Raw genomic sequence first — 24,351 nt, forward strand, 5'->3', positions numbered from 1 at the left:
AAAAAGATAGGGCATTTTACTGGTAGGGAACACATGATCAGACACTCACTTTTTTGTTTGGATTGACAGTTCCAGAGTACCACTAAAGTTATTTATGGCTGCTTCTCCTGATTTGGATCTCCATCAAATGATGTACTGATTCATCTCACTGATTGCATGGCTGATGTAACTTGTCTTTATTCAGGTTTCCCATGACTTTGCAATAAATTTCAATGAAGACAACCCAGAATGTGCAGGTACGAGTAGTATATTGAATATTATTACAATATAAAAATAGGTCATTAACATGTCCACTAGTCAACTTATGTAGTGGGTAAAATACATAATGTTTATCTAGAACAGTGTCACCCACACCTTTTAGAGTCACGGCATTCTAGAGTATCAGATTTTTTTCATACACCCAAGTGCCAAAAGTTTGATATTTAGAAATTCATCATATACAGTATATGTGATAAGGGACAGGATTTGCTCCTGTTTGTTCACATATTTTATGACTGGAAGCCACAAGCACAGCCTTTGACTATCATTAACCCTAAATAATTAGATTTCTTCCGGGACCAGCAACCAAAGGCACCCATGCAAGTACCATGGGCAGTGGTGGTTTTTACCTATGGGCTGCAGGGCTGCAGGCCCCCCCCCCCCCCCCCCAGGTAAAACCCGCCACTGTAGTGAAGCCAAATGCAGTCTGTGAGACTGCACTGGCTTCACTGTGACTGGCAGTGACTTCCTATTGGAAGTACAACCTGCCAGTCACCAAGGCTGTCACATTGGGAGGTGTTCCCTCCCTCCGGGACGCCTTTCTGTGTGCTGCCGAGCAGATTTCCCGATTGCGCATGCGCAGTACCTACCTACCTGTCATTTGTATTACACAGGCACCAGGACCATTATTCCCTTCTATCGGCTGTTGCCAAAGAAGCCCATAGAAGCTGGCCACATGCGCAGTACAGATGTTTTTACTGTGCATGCGCCAGTCTCCCGGTGCCCGACATCATCATAGCACAGGCGCCAGGGAGTCGGGGACCGGGAGGAGAGGCAGCAGTGGTGGCGACAGGGGGAGGGGGTGCCTGTATCGTGGTACCCCTGCACCGGCTGCGGCCAAAGGCAGCCCCCCTGCCCCAAGAAGGTAGGAGCCGCCACTGACCATGAGGCACTCCAGTGTGCCACAGCACATAGTTTGGGGACTACTGGTCTAGACTGTATTGCATGACATAAGCAAGTAATGGCACTCATACACCAGCAATAAATTGCTGCAATGTCCAGTTCCCCCAATGGCTGGGTTGGGGAATTGAGAATATCAAACATGCTTAAAAATTCTGATGGGGAATCATGCAGTTTTAACATGTTTAATTTTGCCAATTCCTTGACAGATCGGCAATCATCAGTGCTGTGAGGCAGTAATGCTAAACATTACACCATCCATACTGCCATAAATCATCTGTGTAACGTGACGGGAAATAGGGGGGCACTATTCAACTAGGTTTTCTTATTGCTTTAATCACACACTGCAGTGCTGGGTTTAGCCATGTATAATTACTAAACCTGACTAAAGTGTGAAACATGACATAAAACAGCCATTTGTGTGCCCAAAAGGGTCCCTGTTTGAACATTTCTGCTTGCCAGAAATGCTGTCTCCAGCCGCTGTTTGTGCCCCCAAAAGGAGTAACAAGTTATTTGCTCCATTGCGATCCTGGTACTTAAAGCCGCCGATACAAACAATTAAATTCCCCCTAAAGACTAGTACTCTGTATTACCTTCAATGTGATGTGAGGACACAGGGTAATATCACTTCTAATTGAATGCATTTCTATTGCTCAGACAGCCTGCATGATTTTAATAGAAAATAAAACACTATTAGGTACTGTATGTGTGTTGGTGTATCACTAAAATATTTATAAATAAAAGCTGAGTAATATTCAGCTAATGTTTGCATAATACTGTAAAATAGATGTATTCTTTCTGTTTAGGTATACAAGGAGTAGTAGAAGCCTATCAGAATTGTCTCCCTAAATTACAGCTGTACGGGCCAACCAATATCGCCCCCATTATTCAAAAAGTGGCAAAATCTGCATCAGAGGAAACCCACACTACGGAAGCCATGGTAAGACATGTACAATGGGAAGGTTCCATTAAAGGTGGACTTCATTGGTACTTCCTCATCTTTGCGGGCCACCTCTTATGCCAGTTATGATAGCTGCTTTCAGAATAGCATCATAGTCCGCTCGCCATGCTTCAGGCTCGGTGGCTCGCTCTGCTCGCAACAATTGTACTAAAGGTAATAGATGGTGGCATGGACACAGGATGGTGGCGTGGACCCAGGGTAGTGGTGTGAACCAAGGGTGGTGATGTGGACCCAGGGTGGTGGTGCACAAAGATTTCTAAGTAAGTTCCGTAGCGTAAGCGGTGGTTGCAAAGATGAGGAAGTACAAATCCATTATATTGCAGACTGGGATGGAAGTGTGAGAATACAAAACGATTGTTTAGCTAGACATTACAATGCATACACATAGCCTGAGTTACATATTGGGAGGATATTCTGCATCTGCATTTTCAGTTTACCTGCTTGTTGCAATAATCGGTGATGAGGAAAGTGTTATTTCCACCAAATAAAAATGTTTTCCAATGCAACTGTTATTGGAAAATACTGTATATTTAAAAAAGCAAAGAGCAGAATATTATCACATGATAACATATGTAAATATTACACTGAAATAAATGAAATTTTACGTAAACCACATTTTGTTTGCCAGTGTGGGGACAGTTTTGAGAATGAATACCGGCATCTTACTGCTCGCTCCTCTACTGTCTGTTTCATTGGGTGGGATTATTCTGTAGAATTGACCACCCCAAAGAAGTATTTAATGTTAAAACTCAACCCCAGCTCTCAAACCATCTTGATGGCTCCCATAACAGGAACCCATGTTTGATATATAATCCCACATTGAGCACCTCTTTAATAGAAATTATGTGGTCCATCCAATAATTACCATTGATATAATGATCAGAAGACAGGCACCAGAATCCCAATACTGCTCTCAATGCAGGCATCCTGATCGTTAGCTTGGCAGTTTATCGTTAGTCCGCAGGGGGTGGTTAGGTATTAGGGATGTATCCTGATGAAAATGCCCTAGCGGCTTTGAAACGTTAATATAAGGAAATAAACATCACAGAGTGACGCTTGATTCCTGCAACACAGGGTCGTATAGAACCTCTCTTTCATTTATAACAATTTAATATTTAGTTTTATTGAGTTTTTTATTGAGTTTTTTGCCTGATATCAGTTATGCCATTGACGTATCATTATTTTTTCTATTGATATGCAGCAATACTTTATCCTTCTCATCTTAACGGATGGCGTCATCACAGACATGGCCGACACCAGGGAAGCCATCGTTCATGCCTCACATCTTCCCATGTCAGTCATCATTGTTGGTGTTGGCAATGCAGACTTTAGTGACATGCAGATGCTAGATGGAGATGACGGAATACTGCGATCACCGAAGGGAGAGCCTGTACTCCGGGACATTGTTCAGTTTGTACCATTCAGGAATTTCAAACACGTGAGTATCTGTTAGAACCTGGGCTTCATGATGTGACAGACAGAGGAGGCCATGTTTCATTTTCTGGCATTTCCAAAAATAAAAACATGCTTTGGGTCTCACTCTCTATGATTTATGAGGTATATTTGAATAATGTGCTTCATTCACTAACATGCTAAATGCTAACACTGACATATTTCATATTAGCTGATTGTAGAAAGGGGGAGATAAGTTGGTGTCTTCATGTAACTACAGTATATAAAAGCATTGTTTTAAAAAAATATATATATTTTTGAATACTTAAAATACATATAGGTGATTTGTACGGTGACTTCTGAGCATCAGATTAACCCTTTGAGTGTCAACGTTGCTGTGAGAGAGCCTCAAAATATCCGCTAAAAATGCCAGCATCGCTCACAGCAACTGTTCTTTTAGTATAAATAAATAAATACTAATACGGCCAAGTCAGTTAATAGAAGTTTAGTTAAATATTGCACCCAAAACAAGAACAGTCAATGTGATCGGCGCTGGCATTTGTAACAAATATTGTGAGGATCTCTCACAGCATCGTTGGCACTCAAAGGGTTAAGCATTTGATGGGTGTATTATATTCTGATTATGCACTTGCCATGCATTGCCATGATGCAAGTCATTGTGGAGTACAGTAAATGTATCATTTGTCTGCATGTTGGAGCAGTGGTATCAGAGTTATGTGGATTATACTGCTTCTCCACAAGTATGAATGTGCAGGTACAGTGTGTGGTACATGGCAGGGGGCCTAAAGCCTTTTTGGAATGAGGCATATTTTCTCAGAACTATGGCCACAAAAAATGATCTCATTTGACCTCCAGAAGCAGTGTACTTACTTATGAAGGTATGTGGCACTACTTATCGTTAGGCACGCCCCTAAATTGTTAATTTATTAAACATGAAGGGTAGATGAGACCAATGTCCTATATGCTACATTTTATTTCTTTACAGTGTATCTGTGATTGTTATCACCTGAAGGGTGGGCCACGCTCACCAAAACCCAGCACCTAATGCCGGCCTTAACAAATTGTGCTTGGAGTTCCAATTCTATTTCTGTACAGGAACCCATGGAGGTGGTTGTGTTCCTTGTGTAACATACTGCATTTTGATTTTCCTTAGTATTACTGTATCTCAGCAGCTAAGGGGGACATATAAATGACTTTGTTGTCTATTTACTAAGCCTTGGATGGAGATAAAGTGGATGGAGAGAAAGTATCAACCAACCAACCAGCTCCTAACTGTCATATATAACCCAGCCTGTAACATGGCAGTTAAAAACTGATTGGCTGGTAATTTATCTCTGTCCACGTTATCTCCGTCCAAGGCTTAGAACATAAACCACTTTAAGTCTAAGTTTCTTTGACCTGTCAACCACTATAAGCTGTTAGTGTGTAGCAAGACAACATATATTTTCAGCACGCACATTCGTATCTATCGAATGCAAGTGACAGATCTCACTAGATGTGGCAAATTTGCTAAGATGGAATATATATTAAAGGTGGGATGGTACCCATAGCAACCAATAAGAATCTACTTCTTATTTATTTAGCACCTTCTAGAAGATAATAGATAGTTTCTGATTGGTTGCTATGGGCATCATTCATCTTCAATAGAACTGCCATCTTAGTAAATTTCATTTCATATTTCTTTATTTGATTTTTTAAAATTTGCAGACATACAAATATACAAAACATTCACATACATGTGGTTGAATATAAACAGGTATTAAACCTACTGAGATATATCGACATTTCATTCCACCTACATATATATGACATACAACACTTTACAAACATTTAAACATTGGTGAATTAATCGTCCCGCCGCTCTCACCTACCCCCCATAACTCATGTCCAGTCCCTAGATCGATTTCTACCATACCCTGATATGCCCCCCAGATCCTTAGGCCTCCCAACTCTATCCTCAATATATACAGTATCTTCCTACATCAGAGTGAACCGCACTTAGACACCATAGTTTTCGTTCTTTAATTAATTTATCTGTCCACTACACTGTGCGTGTTTTCGTGACTATATTTTTAGTTAGAAATTATTATGTTAAAGATTGTTATAGGTGACAAAAATTTATATAAGTGAAAAAAACAGGATGAATCCTGAATATTGCATATTTTTAATTTTTTTTTTTTTTTTTTTTTTTATTGCTGACCTCGGCGTGAATATCTTAGTTTTAATTTACTAATATGCCACTCGTGCTTTCATTGTTAAATTGCAATGTATAATATAAACTTTTATCTTGGAGTACGTTAATCTTAAATTGTCTAATTTATTCTATATATCATTATCCAGTAATCTTTTTAAAGTAAGGGGAGTAATACCATTTCTCCCAGGTTAAGTGAAATTTCCCTATATTATTTCTAGAGATAGAAACCTCTTTCTCGTGCTCAAAAGTGAGATTCACAATATTGACCCATTCTATACTATTTGGTGTTTTGGCTGCCATCCAAGATCTTGCAATACAGGTTTTGGCGATTGAGCCTAGGATGATGGCAAGCTGCCTTTCATCTGCCGATAGCCCTGATCTAGACCATACTCCTAGTAATAAAGCCTTCGGACCTATTTCACTGTGGGGAATACCAATATCAATCATTATACCCGCAATGCCATCCCAAAATTTTTGCAGGAATTTACATTGCCATATCAAATGCCAAAAGTCGCACCCCAATTCCCTGCATTTAGGACATGAATCGACTTTGTCCCTTGCAAATCTCTTAATTCTGGCTGGCGATAGGTATGTACGATGTAATATATTAAATTGGATCTGCTGGGTCCTAAGTGAAGAGGTAGCCACATTGGGTATACCGAGTGCATGCTCCCACTCATCGGTAGTTATATCAGGGATTTCCCTAGTCCACTTTGTCATAAGTTCATGCAGGCCAGTGTTGGGGATCAGGGATGAGATATACTTATAGCATTTGGAAACTCCCTTAGATGGACCCATTTTCCTAAGAAATATTTTAATAGGGTGGTCTTTTATGCTTCGGGAGGATAGTAACAAATATTCATCGGTAGCACCTCTCAGTTGCAGATAGCGAAAGAACATACTATTTGGTATTTCGAACTCAATCTGCAACTGAGCAAATGTCTTAACCCCGTCCTGCACAACTACATGGCCCAGATTTGTTATTCCAAAGTGTGACCAGGCTGACATACCCTGATGTTTTTTAAGTGTTTTAAAAGTACTTAGGGAAAGGAGATTTGTTTCAGGGTCGATGTCCATATAACCTATTTCCCTAGTGATCCATTTCCAAATTTTAATTGCTTGATTCAATATCGGGGGGTATTTCTTAGAGCATGTATTCATCAATATTGCTTGTAAAGGGGAGAAACCCGGGAGGGTTTTATTAATTAGGTGTAATAATTCTGCAGATTGACATGGGTCTTTAACCCAATCTCTGAGGTGTACCAACTGCGTTGCTAAATAGTACCATTTGAAGTTTGGGAGGGCAAGCCCTCCAAGTTCTCTTGATCTCACCAGTGTAGTTATTTTTACCCTTGGAGTTTTATTTCTCCATATAAAGGAGGTTATTATCCCATTGATTTTCCTAAATACCCTATCTGGGACATATACAGGGGAATGTTGAAGGAGATAAAGAAGCTTTGGGAGAACCATCATTTTTACAAGGTTTACCCTTCCCAAAACTGTTAATGGCAGTTTTAGCCAGCTCTTACATTTAGATCTAATAGAGTCAATCACTGGTGCAATGTTATACTTTACAAACTCAGATGTATCTCCAGTTATCACTACACCCAGATAATCGAACCTTTCAACATAAGGTATTTCTATGGCCCCATGGAGTTCATCCCTCATCTCGGTGGTCGCTGCATCGATCAACAGATGTGATTTACTACTGTTAATTGTTAATCCTGAGTATTGACCAAACTCATAAAGAGTTTCCAACACTTTCGGAAGATCATTTTTATAATCCATCATTCCCACAAGTAGATCATCCGCGTATAGCGAGACAAGGCCACTCCCCCCCCCTCCCCAGTCCGCTCAAGCCCAGAGTGTTTCTCAGCCTACATGCCAATGGCTCTATGGCCAATGCAAAGAGCGTTGGGGAGAGGGGGCAGCCCTGCCTCGTGCCGCGATATATTGGGAATGAATCTGAGACAGCGCCGTTAATAGTGACCCTTGCAGATGGTTGCTGATAAATCAGCAAAACCCTTTTGACAAAACAAGGTCCAAATCCTAATACCTCAAGAGTGGCCTTCAGATATGGCCACTCCAGAGAATCAAATGCCTTGTTTGTGTCAAAAGAGGCCAAGACAGTCTCCAAACCCCTAATTTTCCCCGCCTGTAAATAGGAAAAAACTCTACGAACATTTATGGCAGTTGATTTCCCTCTCCTAAATCCCGTCTGATCTATATGGACGATTTTATCAATTACCCCACTGAGCCTTGTAGCCAGAATTGATGCGTATACCTTGGCATCTACTGTAAGCAACGAAATCGGTCTATAAGAGTCTGCCCTTAATGGGTCTTTGCCCTTTTTAAGAATAACTGTAATAATTGCCTCGGTCATGGATTGAGAGAGTTGACCCTCTCTTTCCATTCCTTGAAAAAAATAAAGAAGCCTACTGGCCAAGGTATCGCTAAACAACTTATATATTTCAATTGGTAACCCATCAATACCCGAGGCTTTACCAGATGCCATATTTCTTATCGCCCCTTCCACCTCTCCCAGCGTAAATGGTAAGTCCAGAGCTTCCCTATCTTGAGAGGACAGGACAGGCAAATCAACAGTCCCCAGGTAATTCAAACTATTACCAAACTCAGGTGTCAATTTAGACTTATAGATTTCCCTGTAGTGGTCCACGAACACCTCCATAATTTTCGGGGTTTCACCAACTATTTCCCCTTGAGATGAGCAAATTTTAGTAATTATCCTGGTAGGATCCTCAGTTTTTGCCATGTAGGCCATCAGTTTGCCAGCCCTGTCCGCATTTAGATACTTTTTATGCGAGTCTTTCAGTAACCTGAGCCTAACTAAGTCCTGTAAATGTGTGGTCCAGGCGGATTGTGCCAGCAACCACTCCTGTTTTGCAAGATCTTTCTGGTCCCTAATATATATTTGTTCTTGTACGACCATTATATTTTCTAATTTTAGGGCTTTTTCCTGTAGCAAAGTTCTAGCATATTTTATGTTTTTAATCAAAGTACCCCGCAGGAACGCCTTAAAAGTTTCCCAGACAGTATTTACTTTTGCCGACTCAATATTAAAACCAAAAAATCCCTCCATTTCAGCCCTGAGTTCATACGTATTATCCAATTGTGTTAGCCACATTGGTTGGAGCTTCCAATACCGAAATCCCATGGTAAATTCTAAGTCAAGGACCATTACCAATGGAGAATGATCTGAAATGCCCCTTGAATGGTACTCGATTTTGGATATTTTATTCACTAAGGTCCTAGAAGTAAAGATCATATCTATGCGTGAAAAGTTATTGTGGGAGGAAGAATAGCATGAATATTGACGCTGACTAGGGAATTTCTCTCGCCACACCTCATGCCATCCTAAGTTGGCAGTAAATCTGGCAAGAGAACTCTCTCCCACAGGAGTACTCTTCCTAGGATTCCAAATGTCAAGACCATAGTTCATAACTGCATTGAAATCCCCAAGGCAAATAAAAGGGATATCCGGCCTTGCGGTAATAAACTCCAAGGCTGCTCTAATAATATCAAACCCAAAGGGAGGTGGAATATACACAGATAATATCACAATTCTAATAGTTCCCAATATGCCCTCCAAGAAGACAAAACGGCCCATCGGGTCAATCTGATCCGCTATGTGTTCATACACCACTGATTTCTTTACCAATATTGCTACTCCTCTGGAGGCTGACGAAAAGGGAGCCTGGAAGATTTGAGAAATCCAAGGTCGTTTCAGTGAACGCCCCTTCTCTATCGTTAGATGCGTCTCCTGTAAACAGATTACGTCAGCCTCCAGAGATTTACAATATTTAAGTACCAAGGCCCGCTTCACCCTATCATTAAGCCCTCGGACATTCCATGTCACAATTTTAGCCATAGAGATGGATTACCACTGGGATCAACTTTATAATAGTAATATAGCAATACATAGTATTTTATATAACGGGCATATAGGAGACCATAAAAATGGGTTACCACTAGGATCAACATTATAATAGTAATATAGGAGTATCAGAGTAAGTGATATAGCGGGCATATAAAAGTCGAAAAATAATATAACAATTTCACCAATAGACCAAACAGAAAAACAAACAACAAATAACATATACCCCTTACCCTCCCCCCACCCTGTATAACCTCCCCTGTAAGGCATACCTAAGGCCAAACCCCCCATTTACTACTACTCCCTTTTTCTTACACTTGGGGAACTATTACTAAATAACCACATCAAGCACGGTGGGAGCTCCGACACATCATTTCAGAATTGTTTTTCAAATCATTATTCCCACGTTCCACTTCCCATCCATCAAATGCATAAATACACCAGTACTTTAGCCGTAGCAAAACACCAGAAAAAGTTAGTGAATACACTGTAGAAAAAAGAAAAAAAAAGAAAATTTGCTACTGTATGCTCGTCTTGCCTGGATAGTACTTATCCAGCCAAGTACCTGCATCACCAGCTGATGAAAAAAAAATTGTCTCTCCATTAGCCACTACTCAAAGTTTTGAGGGGTATTGCATCGAATATTTTAAATCTATTTCTCTTAAACGAGCTTTAACAGAGCGGAATTTTGCCCTGTCTCTTTGGACGTCTTGAGGAAGGTCTGGGAAGATAGAAATCTTGGCCCCTTTATAGCCAAAGTCCGTTTTTGTCCTTGTAAGTTTTAATACTTGGTCCCGGTCCCTAAAGTGCAAAAATCTGGCTATGAGAGTGCGTGGTGGTCCACCAGGGATTGAGGGGCGAGCAGGAATTCGATGTGCCCTCTCGATAGTAAATTGAGCAGAGAAATTGTCTTTTCCAAATTCTTGCAGCAACCTTGTTTCTATAAATTTTTCGGGTTCGCGGCCCTCAACTCTCTCTTCCAGACCTACAATACGGACATTATTTCGACGAGAGCGACCCTCCAGGTCTATAGCCTTGAAGCGTAGATCAGCTATTTGTGCAGACATTTCCTTGACCTGGGCCCGTAATGGAGCCACTATATCTTCTATGTCTGAAGTACGTTTCTCAAGCTCCACTACCCTATCCCTGGTTTTTTGAGCAACGTCCCTAATCAGCATTATGTCGGATTGAACTTTGCTCAGTTGTTCTAAAAGTCGAGTTTCGCATTTACTGACAGCTTCCAAGACTTGCTGCAGAGTAACCTCAGGGACAGGCGGCTGTGGTAGGGATTTGGAGGGGGTAGTTTGTGGTGTGGTAGGTTGAGAGGGGTTTGAGCGGGCATATTTTTCTAGCCTGGTGGCAGCCGAGCTGCTTGCTGATTTAGGCATGGTATTTTCTCCACTGGTTACACCTGATCGATGCAGCTAATTAAGAAGTCTCTCAATCCTTATAGGGACCAGTCACAATATTGACCGCTGGCATATAGGGCCAAGTTTTAGTAGTAAAGAAGTGATATAAGACAGCCACCTATCAGGCGTGTATCCGATATTTTTAGCACATAAAGAGATAAGGAAAAACCCCTTCAAACAACGGGGGACTCGATCTTCCACCAACCGCCTACAATATCTGCACAGTTCTCCAGATACCCCGGTCTACCACACAGTAATCGGCACCAACCGCGCTGTATACTTGAGTGTATTTTTGAAGTCACAAAGTCTGTTAAGCCCAAAGTCTCTCTCACAGACCAGAGCACGATGACCTGGGGTTGTGCAGAGGAATTACACCATTATATGGCTACCACCAGCAGCCGCTCGGGCAGGTGAAACTTTCTGCCAAAATGATGTCATCAGTACATATGAGCCGGCTCTCTCACAGCCTGAACTCACCCAGGGATAATATACTGGTAAGGTACCTTCAATATGCTGGCCGCTGGTATCTGTATATTTTGCAGAATGCCTTTTATCGGTGACAGAGTTGTATGTGAGCGGGCTCTCTCACAACCCAAGCTCACGCGGCCGCCGCTGGTCACCCCTCGCTCGGTCCTCTCACAGCCGCCACGAGAGACACACCAGAGGAGGCTGCTGCTGCTGACGACAACCGGCAGGCGGTTTCCTTTTGTCGGTGGCGGTGTTATGTGTTAGCGGGCTCTCTCACAACCCAAACTCAGGCGGCCGCCGCTGGTCACCCCTCGCCCGGTCCTCTCACAGCCGACACGAGAGACGCACCAAAGGAGGCTGCTGGTGCTGCTGGTGACGACAGCCGGCAGGCGATTTCCGGTAGTGCACCTCCGATCCACGTCCCCAGCAACAGCTCACACAGCACGGCAGTTCCCGCCTCGATTCAGAATGGAGCCGTAGTCATATCATTCAGCTACGCCGGTTCAGTGATCTCAATCCCGGCACAGGTACCATCAGGCAATCACACATTCATATATTTCATGTCGGGCTGGATGAAGGGTTTTTTAGCGGGGATGGTAGGGGATTAGCGTGGAGTGGTCGGAGCCATGCCGGAGCTCCCACTTGCGTGACTTCACTCACGTGCTGCCGTGGTTACGCCCCCCTCCCCCCGCCATCTTAGTAAATTTACCCTGATGTGTCATCACATTGTCGTCCTTCTAATGCACACAGCTGTACATATGTCATTACATTTATTTCCAGACGTAGACAGAAATTTAAAATCAGCACTGTGGACAGAGCTTCAGTCAAACAGCGACTTCCCTTTGAACAGACCCATTAACTGCATTGCAAAAGTAAAGAGGAACATATACCAAGATATCTGAGTATCTGACAGCTGTTATTTCTGTCGACCAGTTGTCCTAGGGTGCAGGCAATTACCAAGGTGTATATATGTATATATATATATACCTTGGTACGAGAAAAATTGCTGCGGTAAATTGTGCACATTTAGGTAAGGTTTCCAAAGTCACCTCAACTCCAGGTATGTCCCGTTCTTTTTTGGGTCCAAAAAGATGTGGTGTGTCCTGATATCAGGTTAAGTGTAGTATCTCTCCACTTTACTTCCTCCAATCAGGGTGGGGACTCGGGAGGATGGCATTGCAAAAGTGTCAGAAGTCTTTACTATAAGACATAGATTAAATGGTCATTTAATGAGGCCTGCAACATTTTCCCTCATAATCATTTATTCTAAACATATTAGATTGTGAAGCCTTCTCTAAATGTATTGCGTTTCAGAGACAAGCTGTGGAAAATCAATGTGTGTTATCCATAATCCAATGTCTGCTGTTTGTGTGCAGATAATATCTCCCTGGGGTATTTCCAGGCAATAAGTTGATGGCATTGCTAGCAGTGAAACTGGCCATCACATTTCATTCAATGAGCTCAACCTTTAGGAGTCATGAAGCCAAAAGTAATAGCCTGCTGGATTTGGAAGGTGTTGAGATTTTCTCGATTTATCTGTAAAAATGTAAAGCATCATTTTTTTTTTCTAAACAAAACCAACCTGGTTTTAAAAATAAGAATGTTCTGGCTTACATATGAAAATATAGCTATGCTTTATAATTCTGTAAAATAATATTCTGTATGCTAGGTTCTACAACTTTGTGGAAAAACAATATTTCTTCAGCTTGTTTAACATACTACAGTCCCTATAGAGAGCTACGGAATAGTGGTAGACTGCAAAAATAGAGGTGCCACAGGAGAAATCAGTGACTTCTCTGGTAAACTGAGAGAAATGGAGATAGATTGGTAATTTGGGAGAAGCGTTTTTTTTATACTGCTTTGTAAATAGGCCAATTTGAGTTGAGTTATTCTTGACTGGATTACTAGTTCTGTGAAGTGGTCTGTGGACAAATTACCACAGGACTCTGGAGAGCTACATATGTGTGACTTTATCACTGCAATCACAATAAACAATGGCTGCAACCGAACCTCCGGTATAACAAAATGTCTTATGTAACAAACTGGTGTGACAAGTATATAGCAATGTTGCAATCCCCATAGAGCACACATCTACAAGTTGTTGGCTGCTGGCTTTAGGAGCAGGTACTCACACTAAGCTGCTGTGTCTTATACGCTGTGTCCTTTCTGCTGGCTGATAGCATAGCTACTCGGGCTGTATTCAGATAGTAGCACACTCTACAGGAGGCAATCAGGTGTATGATGACTGCTGTTTGTGCTGCTGGCACTGTTGGTGCTGTGTTTTCCCCAGAGCTCCTAGACGATAACCGCTGGCTGTTTTCTTGTTAGAGCTGTGTAGCCTCTACAGCCCGTGTGCTGCTTATGTGTGCCAAGGACTTCCACATTCAACACAGTGGCAGAGTAGCTTTGTGACAGTATACACGAGTCTTGAGTATTATATTATAGGAGTCAGCGAACTGTATGTGTGCTGCCGCAGCGGACGCCATCGCAATTTGAACAGCTTGCACCCACTAGAAACAGAGGATGTGGATCAAAGGATCAACAGTGTCTAGTCAATAGGACGATGCCAAAAGGTCGACATTCACTAGATCAACATTGACAAATGGTCAACATGCACTAGGTTGATATTGACAAAAGATCGACACCCAAAAATAAACTGCTCTGTATTTTTTTTTTAAAAAGGGGCTAATTGTCTGGTACTTTATCTCAATCCACTTCTCTCCCCAAGGCTTAAGGCCCCCATACATTATGCTATTTGGGCCCGATTTCATCCGATTACTGTGCATCTGGACGAGAAATCAGCCCAAATAGCATGTGTGTGACATCCGATCCGATGTGTATTCCATGCGCATCAGATTGGAAATCATATGTGCTGTACTGTACATAAGATGTCCGGGTCAGACCCCTCCCAGTGGCAGGGATCAAGGCTCGCATGCTATACATCACATGCAGAAGTTACGCATGCGATGTATTGCATGTGATCCTGGCACCAGTCACGGGCAAATCAAGGGGGATTGGATGCAACTTCTCTGAGGGGAGAAATTGCATAATGTGTGGGGGCTATTATTACATAGACACTTTTAAGAGTGGCCTCTCCTCTCTACCTGCTACCGCCATACTGCTTATGCCCAGAACTAAAAAAAAATGGCGCTGCGGTTATTTTATTCAGTAATTTCGGCAGCGCTGCTGCCTTCATCGCGGGACTCCAGAGCATTACACAATGGGTGCAGTATGCGCAGTGTGGGCCCCCTGGGACTGCACACATTGCACCCATTATAAATATGCCACTGCCTACACCTATTTCTATACATCAGTACTTAAATGTAGATTTATCAAGCCTTCTAAATAGTAGAACTTGCCCATAGCAAACAATCAGCTTCTTACCTTTTTTTTTCATTTTTATTGAGAATGTACATGATACACGCTAGCTAGAGGCTGATAAATTGTTTGGGACAACTTCGCCATAATCCAACTTCTTCACTCTTAAAGAGGGCTGATACAGTATTTATATAACCCCCATAATACCAGAAGAATGAATGATTCTCATGTATTTATCTCCTGCAGGCATCTCCAGCTGCTCTTGCAAAAAGTGTCCTGGCTGAAGTTCCAAACCAAGTGGTGGACTATTATAATGGTAAAGGGATCAAACCAAAATGTTCGTCGGAGTACGAGTCTTCCAGAACACTAGGACCTTGAACTTCTCTGCACACTTTTACAAAGTCTCAAAATAACAATAATAATCATTCATAACATATATATAGCACGTTTTAGTGATTTTTAACTTACCCATATGTTACTTTCTTGCATGTATAACTTGAGGCTTGGGTCTGAATATCAGTCATATTGTTAAAGACTTTTTATGGGAACAAAAAAAAAATATTACAGCATGTCGTCTTGAAAGAGTTAACTGGTTCTGTTTTTTATACAGATTTGTTGAGATTTTGCTAAATTTCTTATCATATTTACACTTTAAAACATTTTGGAATATATATTGAAAGTTCATAGCCAACTACTGTACTTGGTTTTATCTGATGGAACCAAAACAGAAAAATGTTTTTTGATCTTTTTAGATGGCCGGTGCATGGTCCTGGAATTTTGCATGTGTGGAAAAAATTCCAGTTTTATAGTGACTAGTAAGTAACCTCTTGATACAAGCGGCCTACTTAAAATTTTGTAGACAATTAACAAATAAAAACTGGGGAATTTTGGTTTTGGAGCTTTGGAAAAAGCAAGTCGTGACATTCTAGATTTTCAAGAGATTATACCCATAATAATGTTACTTAATGAGATTCATATTTTATCTATTAAACAATTATAATATCTAAGGTGTATTTAATTACATACACTACTTCCATATAAGACAAAAAAAATCAGTAATTGGCATGTTGGAAAACCCACATTGGTATACATAATAATCTAGATAACATACCAAGGAATAAGAAATATAACGAATGTATTCTTTGGAGGCTATGACCATAAAATTTGCAAATACCTTTTAAGTGTCTTATGGCATCAAGTGACACTGTAATAAGAGCTGCAGCTGTTTGTAAGGGGAACCCTTACACCCCATGTAGACCCAGGCTGTGACCCCTTCTTCCTACAATCTGTAGAAGGCCCTGTCTGTCATTGGGTTGATAAATGGCAGTAGGGTTCCCAAGGGCTGCCGCTAGCTGTTACCTTGTCAGAATTAGTAGTGATGCAGGAATTAACGGATGCCTCTCCTGTAGATACAAGTGCAGGAAAGAAAGGGAAGAGTAGTGGAGAGGGAATGGCAAGTAAGTCGAAGAAAATGTTGTGCATTTAATGAGTGCAATGAATGCAGATAAACCTTTAGTTCCCTTAAATAATTATAATTCAATAATTTTCTAAAGTCCTATAAAATGATTTGCTCCAAAACATACAGATAAGTAGAGGAATAACGAAAAGAAAAAAAAACGTTTTTTTTTTTTTTTTGCTTTTCCAGTAGCTTGAATGTAAATTGTAAGCAAGTGTGTTGGCAAACTCTTTATTGTACTGATAAAGGACTAGGGCTGAGTTACGGGAATATAAGTGAAAAATAAGTGAAAATGGCTTTACTAGTACAAACATGCCTTTGATAGTTACTAAAGTGCTGGTTTGTAGAAGTGGAGAGGTGGCCCATATATACTATCTATTATCTTTTAGGTAGCTAGGTGCTGGATAAACAATAAGTGGAATCCAATTGGTTGCTATGGGCAACATCAAAATATATCCCTATAACTTTCATTTTTAGTGAACAACAAATATACAATTATATATTTTATTGTTGACATTATTATTATTATTATTATTATTGTTATTATTAATCCTCTGGGTACTATTATTATCTATATTTTTACTAGCTGGTGATATGCATAGTTACTTGTATGTCACCTGATCATTTCAGCCTTGTAGATCAATACAACTAAATTTGACATACTTCATGAAGGGCCGTGCATGCAGCAATTGTTCTGGAAACATGCACGCTTTTCTACGAGATAGACACTGAAAGCAACTGCTCCCAAATATGTGATTTTTAATGGCACATATTTTTGACATTGATATTTTTTTCCTATATGGAGTATACCATGCCATGGAATGTATTTACATGAAATCTCTAGACTTGCTTTATACCCACCACCAAAATCTCCCCCTGCATATTTTTGTACATGCACCTGAAAGAGTATAATGTTGTATGTAATACAACTTAGCAGAGCTGTTATTATCAGTATGTGGCTAGATAGATCTACCGTACCAAGAGGTGAATTGTGACTATGCAAACTGACAGTTATACGCAGAGTTTCCAAATGTAAGCTGTATAATATTGGGGATGATGTATTAAGCCTGATGAAGTGGAGATAAAGTGGAAGTTGATAAATCACCAGCCAATCAACTCCCAACTGTCATTTTCAAACACAGTTGATTGGCTGATTTCTTTCCACTCTATCTCTTCACCAGGCTTAACCCTTTGAGGTCCGCACCACAAAAAAAAAAGGAAAAAAATATTCTTTGAATTTTTTATTCACTGAGGACAACCAACATCAATCAATATTTTTTTTTTAATGAGACCCCACAGTTTTTGAGATATAGGCCTCTACCAAACGGTTGAGAAATCCGTTTATTATAAACTTTATTTTTTTTTTGGTGTGGACCTCAAATGGTTAATATATCTGATCCATTGTCAGAGAAAGGTGTCATAATTGAACATTCCATCTATGTATTCTGACAAAATAATCATTAAAAATGATACATTATAAGCGTGTATAGCTCGGGTCACGAGTGACATCCATGGTGACGACTCTGTGGTTGGTGGACATTGTGTGATCACTGTTCTCCCTCTGTTTCCTTATTATTGTACTGAACATTGCGTTATTTGGAAATAACTTAAAGCACATTGTAGCAACTAGGCCATTGTATTATATGATTATCAATTGACCTTCAGCACAAGACAAATATGTAAAGCACAGGATGAAGATGTCAGTAGCCTGAAATGCTTGTTTACTGCTGTTTTATAAGAAATCTTTAAAGATAGATTTATATTGTAAATATTGAAGATTTTCTGCTTGGTTGATATGCTCTAGAGACCATGCTACAAAGCAATGACCAATAGTCTAGTTATGTCATTACTTTAAGCAATGCATTGTTTCTTTTTTTATCCTTAGACACAGAGCTGAAATTCATCATGTCTACATGAGTATGTCAACATGGTTGAAATGTTGACATTGAACATGTTGAGAATGTTCATTAAGTTGACATTGACCATGACAACACTGTTAGCATGTCTACATTATAGTGTTTTTATGCTTTTATCCCTAACAGCAAACTAGACTACTCTTGCAACAAACCTAGCACTAACCCAAACTCTTCATGACATTTTTAATGTGGACATTTTGCAGTTGTTGACATTAATGATGTTAACCATATCGGCATCATCAATGTCATCCTTCTGCTGTTGACATTGTGAATATGGACATGCTGAATGCATTGCATTTCTCCTGGAACCGTTATTTAGAATGTACATTGCAGCCAAACTATGACCTTTACCTACACAGGAATACATGGCATACATCTTCATGAGGAAACCTTTTATACAGTACACCAGTAACAATTAGTATAATCAAACACACAGGGGGCTTGGGACACCTGCAGATGCCACATGCCCTACCAGGAACTTAAGCTGTGAAATACTATATACCTGGATATAAAATAGTTTTTAGTATAACAATGTCTCAATATATCAATGTGCAGAAATACAATACTTTTTTTTCCCTACCATATTACCCAGATTAAGGCATTGCATACCTCCCAACAAATGGTTTCTCTAAAAGGGAAAGAGACTTTGGGGAGTGGCACGTGGCCTTGTGTGAAAGGGACTGGCATTGCAGCACATCCCCCATTTGCCTCATCCTCTGGGCGGGCTCAGCAGACCCAGAGCTGCTATGTTACCCTTGGCTCACCTTCCTGCACGCTTTAGATGCCCTAAGCACGTACATGTGATCTATTTAGAATCAAACCTGCTGCTCTTCTGTGCAGAGCAGCATAATGCAAATCTCCCACAACCCTGTCTATAGAACTCTACTTTACCATGGGAGAGACTGCGTCCTAAAGCAGGACACAGTCCTAAAGCAGGGGGTATGGTACTGTAAGATACTATGGGACTTTTCATTACTGCTAATATAGCTTCTTTATAGTTTTAGTATGTCTTTATAATTAAAGGGCTGCCTAATATTAACCTAACTCCTAAAGGAGCCTCCTCACTCTTCAGATGGTAAGGATCGGCAGGTTGTGCAGCTTCCGGTGCATGTTTTTCCCACATTAGGGCTCTTGTGGACCACTCCAGTAGATAAGTATCCTCGCCTGCAACTAGCAGTGACTTACATACAGTACTTATCTAGAGGAGGCCAATAGGCCCTCAATAATGAATAAACCTTTATAAGACGCATTCTATAAGAGTAGAGGAATCTGAAAATGTTATTTAAATTTAGTTTTGGACCATGCAACAAGGATTATAGTTTATATTATAGTTTATATTGTGGGGGTAATATATAGTTTTGACCCTATATTTTGCAATTATTCTATATTCTCTTCAGATGTCATCAATTTGAAATGTTGTAATATTGAGTGCAAATATTCAGCGCATACAAATGCCTACATTAGGTGTATGAAAGTGAGGAGTTTGGGGGGGGGGGGGCAGGGGGTGGTGTTGGGGGAGAGTTTAGCTGAACCACCCCATGCTATACTCATCAGCATACTAAGAGGGAAGCTTGTAGCAAAAAATGGGGGTCTAAGTTTTAAGTACAGTATATGGACATCGGACCACAAGGCAGATTCAGACCCGTTTGTTAGGTGATTGTGCGCATGCACCAGCCCCAGGAGCAAACTCATAGAGCCGTTCAATCTCGCTAGGGAGGGCCAGGGGCGGGCAGGGGGCGGCAGCAGGGGAACTCCCAGCCTTTTATGGGCATCCCTAAACAAACACTGGACATTCCCCTGAGAACGCAGTGATGATGCCTGCTCAGGGTGGGCATCTGACGTCACATGACATCAGCGCCTGCCCCGAATTGGGCGGATAGCGGCCGGAATAAAAGTCGCTCTAGACTGCCTATTATTACCGTAGGGGAGAAATATCATTCAATGGTCAGCAACCGTCTAATGATTTCTCCCCGTTTGGTCGCATGTGAGGGGATTAGTTCGCGTACACATCCCCTTGCATACTAGCGAGGGGATTTGGGTGCCAGGGTGGGGCGGGCATTCGGCCAAGCGGCATTTAACGATAGGCTGTGATTAAACACAGTCCAGCAAACAGGTCTGAATCAGGCCCAACATTTCTAAAGGCAAATTAAAGTAACATTTCCATTTCTCCTCTTATAGAATGTCCACGGAAGCGATGTATATACGGGCTGGCGATGCCTCGCTTCACTCACTCTGCCTTCATGTCAGCATCCTTTCTACAAGTATTGATGTCAGTTGCTGGATTTCAGTACCGGGTATTCCTTAATGACATCCAGCATTGTACATCAGCTGTAGCTCACTAATGTGTCTGCTAAAGGCCTCATTTTCTGGGTGGGTTCCTGTAGCAGCACCTTCATAGTCCCTTGCCCACTAATCAATTCCCTTTTTTATTTTTACCTCTGAACAACAGTAATATATTATTTGCACTCATTCTGTGCTTACGGAATGGAACGGACAACAGTCATTCCTACCACTACATGGAGGTAAATAATAAAGGCCCTTATTCTGGTCGGTGCGGATATATCCGCGTGCGTTCGGGCCGCCGATGTTTTGTGTCTGCGCATGTGCAGAGGCGTCTCTGCGCATGTGCGAGCAGGGCGTACGGCCAAATCCCTCATGATATGTGAACACTCCGAACAGGGGGTGGAGAGGGGCGTGAAGGGCTATTTGGGCTCATTACCATATGCATACACCCCGCGTTTCATGGGCGTTCCCATGCAAATGCTGGGCGTACGTATGGTAATGCGGCCGTGACGCACGTGTAGGGGGAGGACATATGACATCGCCGGATGTCAGCTGCCCGCCCAGATCCCTGCTTTTGCACGGAAAAATGTCTGTGTGGTCTGAGGTTGCGGGAGCTGGTGGAGCACTCGGTCCTGCATTCGATGGTCTGCGACCATCGAATGATGTGGGAGGTTCCCTTAGATGGAGGAGGCGTATTCCGTGTAAAATACACGTGCGGTCCGTTCGGCCAGCTTCTTACCGCGTACGGACGGAGGTGGCGATCCGTATGGAAGGCGGGGTTTCGCACGCACGGTCCTGGCCACATAATAAGGCCCAAAGTGAGTATACATTCCAGGAATGGGGCTATCACCTTCCATATCTTTAGAGACTTACAATCTGTCAGCCAGCGCTAGGTGTATCATTATGTGTGATGACAGTATAACTGTACATAGCTATTTGTGTTTTGGATTTCCTATACTTTGGCATGCTGACTTTGTATGTGTCATTAATATTGCACTATTCAGGCTTTTTCTACTCTATTGCTGCAGATTTTACTAAGTTCATTGTAGAATGATTCCTAGTAGTGAACTATGCAGAGGACGAGCTGAGGACTGACAATAATGGGTACGGATCTGCAAGCACTTTTCTATGTGTAGAGAATGAGATGCATCTGGAACTAATGGCTGTGTTACCGACTGGTCACCAAACCTTGTGATACAAGAGTAGAGTACAGTAGTTTCTATATCTATGTGATCCTAATGCTAGGCAATGAGTTGTTTGTACTGTATGAAACCTCCACTATTTATGTATTCCCTGAAAGTGATAGCAATGTTTAACGTTTGCTATACATTGATTCTTCTTTTTCTTTCAGGATATGTGATACAGATACAGTAGCTAAGTTCAGCTTTGTCGCAATGCATAGCTAGCGCGGCACATGTGCCTGTAAATGAATCATGCAGCATGCTGCAATGTGTATGCCCATACGTACACATTGCGGCAAAACTGAGCATAGCTATGTACTGTATATATATATATATATATATATATATATATATATAAACATGTTATGAAGTCATCAGAAGAGTAAGGTGGTGCTAATACAGGGTATGTTTTATGTTAATAGCTAATTAGTGAATTCAGTTAACTATATTATTTTAAAGTTAGATTGGTCTTCAAATAAATAAATTGCAAAGGCTTAGTGTACACTCACATTAGTGACTTATTTATAGTCATATGCTGATGCAATTGTTTAAGAACAGATGTGTGGTTCCCCTATTTAAATCTTGGACTGTGCTGTATTTCCATTTCTGGAGCCACCGCTGGTTGTGTCTGTGACTTTATGCTAAAGCTACGGTAGTGTAAAGCTGGTCATACACTACATCGAAGTATTGCCCCTATGTATGGCCATCTAACCCTCCTTGAGCATTGCATGCGGTCATTTCACATGTGATATATCCAGGGCTATTTTTGTGCAGGCTCCAGCAGGAACTGTGACCCTTATTCTAGTTCACTCTTTCTGACAAAATATTTCTTAGATGGACAAAACCATGTGCACTGCAGGTGAGGCAGGTGTAAAACCCCACCCAAATCTAATTATCTCTGCACAAGTAACACCTGCCTCACCTGCAGTGCACATGGTTTTGTCCATCTGAGGAATATTTTGTCAGAAAGAATGAACTAGAATAAGGGCCACAGTTCCTGCTGGAGCCTGCACAAAAATAGCCCTGGATATATCGCATGCCACCCCACTCCACACCGCTGGGAGGGGGTCCAAGTTGAAGGTCGGACCTACATGCTGGTCATACTCCGACTCCGGTCCGAAGGGACTGTTCATCGGACCTGATGGGATGTCAAACACACACGATTTGGGTCAATTTCCCTTAGATGCTACTATCTGACCATTGCCACTTCCTCCTGCTACATGCTAGGTGCAGCTTGCAAGGCAAAACCATGCCTTGTAAGTGATTGCTCCTTTAAACAAATGTCCGAGCTCAGCCAGTATCCCCTACTGCCGACTAACTCGGGTGGCATTACAGTTGATCTAAAAAGTGTTTTTTTTTGGCAAGGTCCACAACGTTTCCATAAGGAGTATTAATGCATAGTTTTGGCACCACCTTTATTTGAATCTATTGAGTATACTGTACAACTAGTAGAATTTTAGTTTAATTTCTCCTCTAAATCTTGTACCTACAACAATGGGAATACGTTTCATTTATCCCATTCTCTGATTTGTTTTGTTTTTAAGTTGTTGTTTTTTTAACTACAGTCAATCTTAGAACTTGTACATATTTATATGTATATATTTAATAGCATTGAAAAAGCAATACATTTTTATTGTGAAAAAGCAGTCTTAAACGTCAGGGCATGTTGAGTTTTCTATCTACCATGCACCTAGGTGGCGCTATGAGGTTGATTCTGAGTCACACTCAGAGTAGCTGTAGTTGCTGGATGCTGCAGAAGCCTGATTTACTACTTTTTGCTCATATGATTATCTCTATGACTAATGCAGAGAAACAGGCAAACAGAAAACTGGTGTCCCTGTAACCAGTTATCAGTAGTATCTGCACTTGCACAGTCCCATGTTAGATGCCAGCTATCCATTAGAAATAGTCTTCCCTTTCCCATACACATGGCTCAGATTGCACAAATCTTTTGTTACACATCGTGGGCCAAATGTATTAAGGTGTGAGAATCAGAAAGTGAGAGATTTTGGGAGAGTTTTCCTATTATTTTAATCCAAGCCAATCATATACACTGAAAAACCAGGTTGATTTTGCAATTTCAATGACCGAAGCTTTAGAAAAACTCCCAAAATCTCTCACTCACTGATTCTCACACTTTAGGGGAAATTTAATAGGATGAGAGATTCAGAAATTGAGAGATTTGGTAAGAAATCTGTTTTTTTAAGGCGGGAATCATTTACGCTGCAAAACCAGTTTGATTTTGCAGTGTAAATGATTGGCGCTTTAAAAAAACTGGAGATTTCTTACCAAATCTCTCACTTTCTGAATCTCTCATCCTATTACATTTCACCTCTTATTACATTTGGTCCCAACTCAGAATAAGACGGGCATTCACAAAAATGCGTTAAGTCTCTAATGCACATGCGCTGTATACAAACACTCACCAATTACATCTATCAAGAGGTCTGTGTGACCCAGAATTAGCCCCTATGTGTCATGCATATAGGAACTGTACTCAGATATTGTCAGATACTCTGTGTTATCGTTAATGGCCAGAACCTTTCTAGTGCTGTTTAAGTGTGGTTATTATTATCCATGTAGAGCCAACAAGTTCCATAGCTCATACATTATGGGGGATACATTTAAAAATAAGATGACAAAACAGAGGTACTGAAGGTGAGAGAGACCTGATACAATGTACATGGATTGGGAGTACT

At 41.1% G+C, this 24,351-nt stretch overlaps 1 protein-coding gene across 1 annotated transcript in view; it reads left to right on the forward strand.

Moving 5' to 3' along the window:
• The window catches only part of CPNE4 (copine 4), a 368,148-nt gene extending 348,083 nt beyond the window's left edge, over positions 1 to 20,065 (forward strand). Inside the window, exons 13-16 of the mRNA XM_083188599.1 lie at positions 185 to 236; positions 1,965 to 2,098; positions 3,321 to 3,557; positions 15,063 to 20,065. Of these exons, the coding sequence (XP_083044725.1) occupies positions 185 to 236; positions 1,965 to 2,098; positions 3,321 to 3,557; positions 15,063 to 15,194 (555 nt within the window). The 3' untranslated portion in view covers positions 15,195 to 20,065. The remainder of the gene's footprint in view (positions 1 to 184; positions 237 to 1,964; positions 2,099 to 3,320; positions 3,558 to 15,062) is intronic.
• The last annotated feature ends 4,286 nt before the right edge of the window (positions 20,066 to 24,351 follow it).

This window comes from Crinia signifera, chromosome 5 (genome assembly GCF_055691185.1).
Source record: "Crinia signifera chromosome 5, ASM5569118v1, whole genome shotgun sequence".
Classification (NCBI taxonomy): domain Eukaryota; kingdom Metazoa; phylum Chordata; class Amphibia; order Anura; family Myobatrachidae; genus Crinia; species Crinia signifera.